The 12,233-nt window shown below is 46.9% G+C and overlaps 1 protein-coding gene across 1 annotated transcript; it reads left to right on the top strand.

Annotated features, from left to right (window-relative positions):
* The first annotated feature begins 2,046 nt into the window (after window positions 1–2,046).
* LOC143833866 (vomeronasal type-2 receptor 26-like) lies at window positions 2,047–10,809 on the top strand. Its single transcript, XM_077330092.1, has 5 exons — window positions 2,047–2,174; window positions 3,577–3,865; window positions 8,007–8,234; window positions 8,469–8,595; window positions 9,899–10,809. The coding sequence occupies exons 1-5, from the start codon at window positions 2,047–2,049 to the stop codon at window positions 10,807–10,809; spliced, it is 1,683 nt and encodes a 560-aa protein (XP_077186207.1).
* Window positions 10,810–12,233: the final 1,424 nt, after the last annotated feature.

Genomic DNA, 12,233 nt, shown 5'->3' with positions numbered 1-12,233 from the left:
CAATTGCTGTATGTCTATTTGACCCAAATACTGTTGGCTGTTGGGCTGCATCTTCATCCCCAAATGTTACATGCTGAGTTCGATGTATTGTTCTTTTACGTTCCGTGCGAACCACCCTAAGCCTCGGGAGGGCGGAGCACAAATGTCATGAACCAATGAACGAACGAATAACAGTGAATCAGCCCTCTGTCTGAACAGAAGTCTATTCATTCCTGGTATGAAATGAACATTTTGAATCCCAGGCAAGGACCTTTCAGGTTATGGTTAAATTTGTGGACAATCAATCAGAGCAGTGGTCCCCAACCCCCGGTCCGGGGACCGGTCCCGGTCCGTGGATCAGTCAGTACTGAGCCGCACCTCCTCTGCCACCGGCTCACCTTTGGTGCTCTCCAGCAGCCACCATGGCTGGGGCTCCGCCTCAGTGTGGCACTGCGCAGCTGCTGCTGGCAATGCCCCCCAGTGGGTGGCGGGAAGTCAGGGGCACAGGGAGGAAAGTGGAGCAGGGGCTCAGGCAGCAGCAGTGACATCCCTTGGCCAAAGACTTCCCCTTCCCCGGGCCTCGGTAAAACTATCAAGTGTTGACCGGTCCCCGGTGATAAAAAGGTCACTGGATCAAAGAATTCTTGAAATGATTCAATATTAAAGAAAGATGCGTCAAACATTTGTACGTATGAATTATAGGTGGGGGGAATTCTTGTAAACCGCCGTAAGCCACTTGGGAGCGGTGGTATAAAAACTGAAATATAAATAATAAAATTAAAATGCAAACCAATAAGCTTGTGCTTGCTTTTTCAGTGTGAGAAACCTAAACCACTGAACCAATCCCAATCACTGAGCAGGCTGCAATTTGGCAAATGCAGTGGAGGCAATGAGACCATCCCTTTCTATTGCTTTCACGGCCAACTCAGTGAAAAGGTTGATGTCATGTAGGACCCAACATTATTACTGGAGAAGCAAGATAAGGGGGCCATCGCAAAACCAAAGTGTCCAAATCCCGGAGAAAAACCAGGCATGTAGACCACCCTGGACATGCCATCAGAATAAAGTGTATGAGTGTGGTGGGGCTACGTGACAGTAAGGCCCACATATAAAGCCCTTCATGGCCTTGGACCCTTGTATGGGTGAGACGGTCTCTCCCCCTGTGCTCACTGCATCAATTTTGCTCATCTGAGTAAGGTGTTGGCAGGTGCCACCTTGCAAATAGACCAAATCGACCATGTTTGGCGCGTCAACATCATGCCATGCGTTTGCTACATGGTCCTGGTGCTGTGCTTCTGCCATGCTGCATTATGATGTGCTTTCATCCTGCTACTTTAGAAGAAGAAGAAGAAGAAGAGTTGGTTCTTATATGCCGCTTTTCCCTGTGGGGGAGCGCAGAATCGAACCCGGCATGCCAGATTAGAAGTCCGCACTCCTAACCACTACACCCAACTGAACTCCCAGCCTCATGGGCAGAGCTTTCAAACTGCACGTCTGCTGCCTTTCCACTCTGCGCCACAAGAGGCTCTAGCCATGTTGGTGAGTTCTGACAAACATGTTTTCTTTTGCTCTGCACCTGTGGTCAAATCCAAAGAGAGAGTCCAGAGCAGTGCTGAACCTTTCCCTTATAATTATCAATATCATGGTTATTTCTTCTGTAGATCAGCAAAGCTCCTGGGATTTCTCGAAATTTCACTCTGAAACCAGTAATGTAAACATGAGGACCAAGCGCAGGGTGATGCAATGTCTTGAAACAGGCCAGGAAAGTCTGGTGCATAACAGAGTTTTCTCCCAATGTGTTCAGGGGTTGTCTGGGGGAGTGAGGACACTGCGTCGGTGTGATGCTAGTGATCCTTCCCTTTCAGTCTGATCAAGCCAGGGGAGGACTGCTCAAGTGACTACAGCCCTGGTCTTAGCAGGGGATCTTGCAGCTACTTCAGTCTCAGAGACTGAGAGCTGGCTCCTGGGAGGGGAAAAGGTGCACCCAGGCAGAGAATGGTCTTGCTTCTGCTGCTACTTCTTCCAGCCTGCAGGGTGGAGGGTGCCAAATGCCCATTCGCTAGGACCATGGGTGAATTTGAACTCTTTAATATCTTCCGGACAGGAGACCACCTCATTGCTGGGCTTCTCACTTTTGTGAATGTGAAACATCCATCATCAACCTTTGGGGAGCCTCCCTTTGTAAATAAACAGAGGTAAGTCAGTCTTTGGTAGACCTTCTAAATTTATGTCATAGAATTCTGGGTTCTTTCTTAGTGCCAGACTTCAGCGTTCCACTTTGCTTCCATCTCCTGCATCTAATAAGTGAGCAAATTTGGCACAGTGTTTTCCATTTCCAGAGGCTGGCGGTAAAGCATCTTACAATGGACTCTCCCAACTAGCAACAAAGTCATGGATCTGGTGAGCTCACCACTGACTACCATAGAAGAAGAAGAAGGAGAAGGAGAAGGAGAAGGAGAAGAAGGAGGAGAAGGAGAAGGAGAAGGAGGAGAAGGAGAAGGAGAAGGAGAAGGAGAAGGAGAAGGAGGAGAAGGAGAAGAAGAAGAAGAAGAAGAAGAAGAAGAAGAAGAAGAAGAAGAAGAAGAAGAAGAAGAGTTGGTTCTTATATGCCACTTTTCCCTACCTGAAGGAGGCTCAAAGCGGCTTACAGTCGCCTTCCCATTCCTCTCCCCACAACAGACACCCTGTGGGGTGGGTGAGGCTGAGAGAGCCCTGATATCACTGCTTGGTCAGAACAGTTTTATCAGTGCTGTGACGAGCCCAAGGTCACCTAGCTGGCTGCATGTGGGGGAGTACGGAATCAAACCCGGCATGCCAGATTAGAAGTCCACACTCCTAACCACGACACCAAACTGGCTCATAGGTCTTTGAACACCAAAATGAACAACCAGCAAAGAGCCTCCAGTCGGGTGATTTCTAAGCATTGCTGCTGCGAGAGAAACAGAGGACTTGATGACTGACCTTGAGGAATGAGTGGTGAGAGGAGGAAAGCCCCTCCCAGGGAGCCTTATATCTGTTGAAATCAAGGGGGCTTGCATTTCTTCCAAGGGAAAGGTCAGAATGTCAGTTGTTATTGGCCTGGATAGTTAAAAGGATGAGCAATAGGGCACCCAGGGGGAACTGGACTGAATCAAAGCTGCTCCAATTTTAGTAAGATGATACTATATTTTTGACAGGTACCCCAGCACTGGGATACAGCCCCTAAGGCTACAATACAGTAAACCATCCAAGTGCCGGGACTGGCAGGGACTGCGGCTTAGCGGAGGAGCCTCTGCTTTGCATGCAGAAGGGCCCCGGTTCAATCCCTGGCATGTCCTATGAAAAAGGCCCAGGCTGTTGATGATGTGAAAGACTATAGCCTGAGATCCTGGAGAGGCTGTGTAGACAGTCCCGACTTTGATGGAGCAGAGTTCTGCTTCACTAAAAGGCACTTTCAACTGTACTCTTGTATATTCTCTTTCTTGGCTGACACCAGTTTTTTAAAATCATCATTGCAAACCATCAGGACAGCTTCTGCCCATACTAGGTAAGGCCTCAGCAAGGCCCAAATTTATAGCATCCCTCGACAATGTGATATGTATACGTATTTTTTGGCAGGGTATTAGAGATGCAGTGGCACCTCCTAGCCTTCTCATTAGCCATTCAAGAGGTCAACCAGAATCCCGGGCTCTTACCGAAAAATATCACCCTGGGCTACACCATCTATGAGAACACTGTGCATCCCAGACTGACCTATGATGCTTTGATAGACCTGCTACCCTCTGCCCGGGAGACTGTTCCAAACTACAAATGTGGCAGACAGAATCATCTCCTGGCTGTTCTTGAAGCATCTTCTTCTTTCACTGCTGACATTTCAGTACTCTTGAGCACCTACAAAGTCCCTCAGGTACGAACCAAGGACAGGGCAATGTCTCTGACGAAAGATGGGTGGGCATCTCAATGTTTCCGGTACAGATCAAAACCAGCTTTCAGGAGAGTTGAGAGGGAGTTGAGAGAGAATCCAGGTCCTCTGGTGGTTCATCTGCATCCCTCTGTAGATGATATTACGAGGTTTTGAGTTGGGGAGCAGCAGGGAGACAACAAAGAAACTCGCTGTAAACAAGGACAGTCTTCTGCGAGAGACATTCTGAAAGACCCTTTTTTGGAGAAAAAAATGATTTTGTGAGCAAGAAAATGTTTATATCAATGCAATATGGATATATTCTAAGTGTACATTAGGGGTTTTTTTCTTAATCAGAACCTCAATGTTGTTTCCAGGGATGCTTTCCCAATGATCTGGTGGGGTTAACAGGCCTGGGGTTGTTGGGATGAGTTGATCCCTAGGACAAAATCCCCCCCTCCACTTCTGATGCTGGAAGGTCAGATCCCCACCCCCACCGAAATAGACCCCACAGAGGGTGAAACTCTCGGAAAAGGTCTGTCCTGAAACGGATCCCTGTTGTTGAAGGGTTTTGGGCATCACCATCATAGAGCTATATGAGATACTTCACTTTTGATTGACACTCGTTGAAGGTGTTGAATTTCAAATATGTCCTTTTCCTCATCAGGTCAGTCATGATTCGGATTTGACTGTTTTTAAGGATCAAGCTCAGTTTCCTTTTTTCTACCAAATGGTTCCTACGGAAGAAGCTGAATACCGGGGAATTGTCAGGCTGCTCCTGCACTTCCGATGGACGTGGGTTGGTCTCTTTGCTGCAGACACTGAGAGCGGGGAGAAGTTCAAGGTCACCTTGACATCTCTCATGCTCAGGAGTGGCATCTGCGTTGCCTTTGAAGAGAGAATGTCCATTCAGGGTATAAATTCGGATGTTTGGGCAATAGAAAGAAGGCTGCGCTTGAGGTCATTCCTCAGTCAAGACCAAGTCAATGTATATGTGTTCTACGGAAATCTTTTACATATAATACATCTTCAAAATTTAGTCATGGATATTGAAGATACCATGCTCGTCAGACTAGGTAAAATTTGGATCACAACCCTTTTGCTGGACAACCTGCTTAGTTTGCTGTGCAACCCGTTCCTTGATAAGTACCCCATGCATGGATCTCTCTCCCTCAAGTCCCGGACAAAGAAAACAAGGACGTCTCTCTACTCACAAGCATGTCACCCTCTTTTGCACGAGTTTCTAAGAGGGGGATTTGTTCATGTCTACTCAAAGCCCGTTTTGTCTGGGAGAGGCCACCTGAGATACAAGGAGAAAGAGGGTCTGCAAGCTACATACTGGGAGGCCATCAAAGAACTCCTTCCCCCCAGGGCCTACAATATTTACTCCTCCATCCAGGCGGTGGCAAAAGCATTACATGCTGCCTACTCCTCCAGGTCTGAGAGGACAACGAGGGCTGGAGGAAGGAGAGGAGAACATGAGCGAATCCAGCCTTGGCAGGTATCCATTCCCCTGTGAATTCAGAATCCCAATCAGCAATATCTCTTGGAAAGGATTATGGTGCATCTAGCCTAAGAAGGTTGTCACACAGATTTTAGCAAATGTCTCCGGCACATCCAGTATCTTTCCCTGATGGGGAACAGCCTCATAGAATCATAGAACCCTAGTGTCGGAGGGGGTCATATAGGCCATCTAGTCCAGGCCCCTGATTAATGGAGGATCAGCCGTAAGCATCCAAGATAGGTATCTTTCCAGCTGCTGCTCTGGGACTACCGGTGAGCAGGAGCACACCCCCCTCCTTAGACATTCAATTCCACTGCTGACCTCCTCGGACAGTAAAAACGTTTTTTTCTCTGGTGGATTAAAGAGAAAACATCTCCTGTAGTTCCCCCTGGGTGCCCTATTGCTCATCCATTTACCTGGATTGTAACCCTCCTCCTTACCACATTCTATTTAACTGGGCTGGAATGACTAGCATGGAAAGCAAGACCTGACAGTAGGATAACAACACCCCAACATAAAATATTTTGAGAGGGTGTCCGTGCTGGTCTGCAGTAGAAGAGCCCAGAGGGGGACGGGAGGACTCGAGGATCCCTCGTCCTACTTGACTCTCAAATGCTGATATCTCCCAAATCTCTTTGGTCCCCAGGTGCTGCTGGACTAGAATCTGCAAAATGGGGGAAAAAACGTGCCCAGATCGTAGGTTAAGAAACCCGCCATTTGAAGAAAGTTGATGTTTTTGAAACATACAGAATATTTAATCACAGAGAGCATTAAGAAGAAGAAGGCTTGGTTTTTTATACCTTGCTTTCCTCTCCCAGAAGGAGTTCAAAGCAGCTTACAATCTCCTTCCCGTCTTCTACCCACAACAGACACTAAGTGAGGTAGGTGGGTCGGAGGGAGCCCTGATGTCACTGCTCTGTGGGAACAGCTATGAACAGGGCATTGACTGGCTGCATGAGGAGGATCAAACCCGCTTTGCCAGATTAGAAGCTGCTGCTCCTACCCACTACACCATCCATTCATTTTCCTGTGTTTTAGTACTGTATCTTATTGTATTCTTATTATGTTATTGTACTGGACTATGTGGATGGTTTTATTGCTACGAAATAAAGACAATAATTATGGAATCATAGAGATGGAAGGGATCTTCAGAGAACCTGCTTGGTGTAGTGGTTAGGAGTGCGGACTTCTAACCTGGCGATCTGGGTTCGATTCTGCGCTCCCCCACATGCAGCCAGCTGGCTGACCTTGGGCTCGCCACGGCACTGATAAAGCTGTTCTGACTGCCTCACCTTCCTCACAGGGTGTCTGTTGTGGGGAGAGGAAAGGGAAGGCGAATGTAAGCTGCTTTGAGGCCACTTCAGGTAGAGAAAATTGGTATATAAGAACCAACTCTTCTTCTTCATTAATATCAGGGCTCCTTCAGCCTCACCTCCCTCACAAGGTGTCTCTTGTGGGGAAAGGAAAGATGAATGTAAGCCACTTTGAGACTCCTTCAGGTAGAGAAAAGTGGCATATAAGAACCAACTCCTTCTTCTTCTCCTGTTAATCATTTTTTATTACTATGTATTTCCTGTGTTTCTCGTATAGCAGGGTTACACACAGGAATCATGTAATACTACAAAATATGTAGTCAAGTAAGGAGAATGGTTACGCATCCAGATTAGGCACCCTAAATAATTATCTCTACTCCATAGCAGCTGGGAATGATACAAAAAGCTCTGTCACATCTTTTTGAAAAACATGATGCTCCCATTCCTGTGAAAGATGTACAATTGTGTGCCAGGCTGCATCATGCTCACATTAGGAACCTAGCCCTCCCACGTATTTACATATAGAATCATAGAATCATAGAATCATAGAGTTGGAAGGGGCCATGCAGGCCATCTAGTCCAACCCCCTGCTCAACGCAGGATCAGCCCTAAGCATCCTAAAGCATCCAAGAAAAGTGTGTATCCAACCTTTGCTTGAAGACTGCCAGTGAGGGGGAGCTCACCACCTCCTTAGGCAGCCTGTTCCACTGCTGAACTACTCTGACTGTGAAATTTTTTCCCTATCTAGCCTATATCGTTGTACTTGTAGTTTAAACCCATTACTGCGTGTCCTTTCCTCTGCAGCCAATGGGAACAGCATCCTGCCCTCCTCCAAATGACAACCTTTCAAATACTTAAAGAGGGCTATCATGTCCCCTCTCAACCTCCTTTTCTCCAGGCTGAACATTCCCAAGTCCCTCAACCTATCTTCATAGGGCTTGGTCCCTTGGTCCCTTGGCCCCAGATCATCCTCATCGCTCTCCTCTGTACCCTTTCAATTTTATCTACGTCCTTCTTGAAGTGAGACTTCCAGAACTGCACACAGTACTCCAGGTGTGGTCTGACCAGTGCCGTATACAATGGGACTATGACATCTTGTGATTTTGATGTGATGCCCCTGTTGATACAGCCCAAAATGGCATCAGATCTTAACAACTGTCTAAGCCTGTTCTTATTTCATTACCCATCTTCCAGGTTGCTGATGTAGAGGACAGCTTACAATAAAGCTCCAAACGTATCAAACTGATGGATAAGAAGAAAGTGGAGCTGCAATGATTTTGGAGATGAGTCTTCTGTCTTCTAAAGACTGTTGTCCTCTCTGTGATTCCAGCTTCATCCTTTCCTGAGACGCTACCAGTTTCAAAACTCTTCTGTGGGTGGAATGGATTTGGGTGAAAACGGGGCCGTGGAAGCCAACCTGGACATTGTGAACATGATCATCTTGCGCAACCTTTCTATCTTGAGCTTGAAAGTTGGGAGCATCGAAAGAGAGCCCTCGGGGGAGATCAAGCTGACCCTGGATCAGGCTGCTATTGTGTGGCCCCCCTGGTTTAAGCAGGTGGGGAAATTGATTATGAGAGGTCTTAACATTTATTTAGTATCATGCATGAAACCTCCCCGAGAGTCTTCTGACCCTTTCATTTTGGACAATAGTTATCAAAGTGGCTAGCGATAAGTGTGTGGAACGTAACATTTCATCATATGAGGATTTCATAAATCTTATATAAAAATGCCCTTCCCCAGTGAATCAGTTCTCCTATCCCTGAATAACAATCCTTGTTTTTGTCTGCAGAGGATGCCTGATTCCAGATGTACCAAAGTTTGCCATCCTGGATATGTGAAGGTGGCCCTGGAAGGGAAGCCCATTTGCTGCTTTGACTGTTCTCTGTGTGGGGAAGGAACCATCTCCTCTCGGGAAGGTGGGTGATGGGAGAAAAGGACGTCATCCCAGCTATGGAGCAAAGAATCTGCTTGTTGTATTCTCAGCATTGTACTAGAGTTTTGTGGACTAATAGTTCTTTTCCAGTTTTCAAAGGAAAGACCTTTCGAGGAGAGGCTTCTGGGCCATTGCTGGTGAGTGTGAAGCTCCATCAGCTGTTGTTGCTTTCAGTGGCTTTCATGTTTGTTGGTGCAAAGCCATACATGGTGGTCCTTCTTTGCAGGGTCAGTTCTCTCAGGAGGATCAGGCTTCAATGGAGTTTTTGAGGACACAACTGTAAGCATTGTCATGTGTCCCCCAAATGTTCTGCAATCCCCTTGGATCTTGTGACCCGTTGATATCACCCAAGTGGAAGATGAGTGATTTTGTGCTTCAACTGGGTTGGTGTGAGGATCTAGTGGGAGAATTCCATGTACTTCTAACTTCTAACGTCTACACACAATGCTCAAGTCATGGTTTTCTCCTTGGCATAATTTTTAACATTTATTGCGCCTAGATCATTCAGCACTATATTAAAGCTGAGGTCTAGCAAGGCCACAGGAGTTTACAGCCGCTCTCCCGTATCTGAGGAAGTTATGTTTTGATCCCCCAGAACCCCCTTGTGGTGGGGATATCCAGGCTGATCCAACCATGCTCCCTTGCATTGTTTTTCATCTCCCCGTGAACAACTGTTGTTCTTCATAATTGATGCTTTCACTCAGTCCTATTTCGGTGACTTTTGAACAGAAGTCTGTCTGAAGCCAAACACTTTTGACCATCCTAATTGATGATCCTGATTGGGTGAGTGACATGGAGAGCACAGCCCTGGTCAGCCTTCAGGTCCTCTTAGTGACATAGCTGCCATAGTGGCCTCCTGATGCCCGCCCACCTCATTCTACATACTATCCAGTATTGCACGGTATCTAGCGTGGCTGCGGCGGCCCATCAGCGTGGCTGCGGCGAGCATCGTCAGCGAGACAAGGGTTGCCGGCCTTTTCAGGTTGACTGGCCCGTTCTGCTCGGTGGAAAGCAGCGGTGCTCCGTCCCGTCCCTTGTCTACGCAGAGCTCGCATATGCGCACTTGCACACTAGTGCCGGTCATAGGGAGATGCAGGGGTGGGCTGGAGGCACTGCGGTCGTGCTGCAGCCATACAATGGTGACAATGACAGGTACTGTAATGTAACGTAACAAACTCTATATTTTGAGTGGAAATGTTGGGGGAGTCGTCTTATACGTCGAGTCGTCTTATACGCCAGCAAAAACGGTAGATATATGATGCTGAATACTCTCTTTTCCCTTCCAGATGCAAATCGTTGCACCAAATGCCCAGAAGATCAGTATCCCAACCCAGACCACACTCGGTGCATTCCCAAAGAGGTGACTTTCCTTACTTATGAGGAGACTTTGGGGGTTATCTTCATTGTTTTGGTCCTGTTCTTGTCCATAGCTACACTTCTCATTCTACGAATCTTCATTAAAAATATAGACACGCCAATAGTCAAAGCCAACAACCGAGACCTCAGCTTCATTCTTCTCATCTCACTCCTGCTTTCCTTCCTGTCCTGCCTTCTATTCATTGGCCAGCCAAGGAGGGTGACCTGCCTTCTCCGACAAACAGCCTTCTGCACCATCTTCTCAGTTGCCGTCTCCTCTGTGTTGGCTAAAACAGTCACTGTGGTCGTGGCCTTCATGGCCACTCAGCCAGGGAACCGGATGAGGAAATGGGTGGGGAAGAGTCTGGCAAAGTCCATTGTCCTTTCTTGTTCCACTATTCAAATTGGCTTCTGTGCCCTCTGGCTGGGCATCTCTCCCCCTTTCCCAGAGTCTGACATGCACTCCCAGCATGGACAGATCATATTGCAATGCAATGAAGGGTCTGTGGCCATGTTTTATGGTGCCCTGGGCTACATGGGCTTCCTGGCTGCCATCTCCTTCACAGTGGCCTTCCTGGCCAGGAAGCTTCCTGGGGCCTTCAACGAAGCCAAGCTGATCACCTTCAGCATGCTGGTCTTCTGCAGTGTTTGGGTGTCCTTTGTGCCCACCTACCTGAGCACCAAGGGGAAATACATGGTCGCCGTGCAGATCTTCTCCATCTTGGCCTCCAGTGCTGGGCTGCTGGGCTGCATTTTCCTCCCCAAGTGTTACATCATTGTAGTGAGGCCTGGTCTGAATATCAAGGACCATCTCAGGATGAAAGGTCAAGATGGAAGTTGATTCTCTGGAGATATTTTTCATTTTAAACCTGCGTTGTCTGTAAAGCTCTTGCAATGCCTCAGGTGGTCCCCATGAGACATTGGTATCGGAAAGTCTGTTGAGCCAGGGAGTGGGTTAGTAAAAAAACACCTAATTTATTTCAATGAAATCAAATCATCTGGCCCAGAAGATCTGGTTTCATTTAACGGAACTAGGGGTTTTTTTACTAACCCATGTAACGGATGGCAGGACCTTGACCTACAGGTTTGCATGGTGTTATGAACAAGCAGCAGTGCTCATCTATAGTTGTCAGGATCAGCTTATACCAAGCCAAGCACTGAACCAGACTCCATCTTCCCTGTTACAGGTTCAAAGTAGCAGGTTCAATCCAAGACATGTTCAGCTTACCTCTCATTGTCCCACTACCCCACTGTATTTGCTAGGCAGAGTTCTGTTTGCCTAAAAACTTCCTGGGCTAGATTCTCAATCTTCCATCTAGAAACCAGTCTGCACCTCCGTGCCAAGGGAAATTGCTTCTCAAACATCTAGAAGCAGCTAGACAAGATAGGCTACACATTAAAACGCTATCTCCTGACCAAGAGGAGACATTTTTCTAATATCCTGCCCCATGGAAAATTGTACCCTGTGTTCATCTGGTCTCACTCATGTACCCCGTCTCCCAAAAAACATATATAAACAGTGGCTTTGCCAGGCCCAAACTGTGCATCTGATGGGGACCTATTCAGAACACCCTTCACACCGCTGGCTGGTTGTGTCGTATCTCTGCCTCACTACTCTTCAAGGACGGTAAATATACTTAGAACCCTGTTTCCCCACTTCATTTTCCTATCCGTTAGATTGCTACTGTGCTAGATATGATTGCCCATTTCTTTGATTATTTCCTTTCCAATAAATATTGTTATTATTTTATTATAACTACCTGTTGTTTGCCTTGAGTTCTTAAGGGTACAATCACCTCGTATACATTGGGAAATCCATCCTTAAACGCTTTTGTTATTGTCTGCTTGCTCTCCTATTTCCCCATAGCTTAATACACCCATGTCACAAGACACATGCATAAGCACAATTCAAGTAACACCCTTCAGTGATCCTAGGCCACAATCCCCATCCCTGATCCCATAAAATGATTTCACCATATTGAGCACGATTCCCCTTGCAAGAGAAGACTGAGGAGAAGTAGGAATTGAGCAATTCAGCCCTCTCTTCATCATCTGCTACAATGTCACTTTCTGGTCCCCGGAACTTTGATTATAAGAACCCTTTCTTGTTGTGTTTAGCATTCCTTGGTTATAAGGTCCTCGTCCCATTTCCTAAATGAGTCTTTTTTATTATTCAATTTTGAAAGCTGTTTATGGAGCCATCCTGGTTTCTTGAGGTTCCTCCCCGTTTTCCTTCTCAAGGGAATTGTCTGTGATTGTGCCTTC

Source organism: Paroedura picta, chromosome 3, assembly GCF_049243985.1.
Source record: "Paroedura picta isolate Pp20150507F chromosome 3, Ppicta_v3.0, whole genome shotgun sequence".
Classification (NCBI taxonomy): domain Eukaryota; kingdom Metazoa; phylum Chordata; class Lepidosauria; order Squamata; family Gekkonidae; genus Paroedura; species Paroedura picta.
This window is presented reverse-complemented; position numbering and strand designations above follow the sequence as displayed.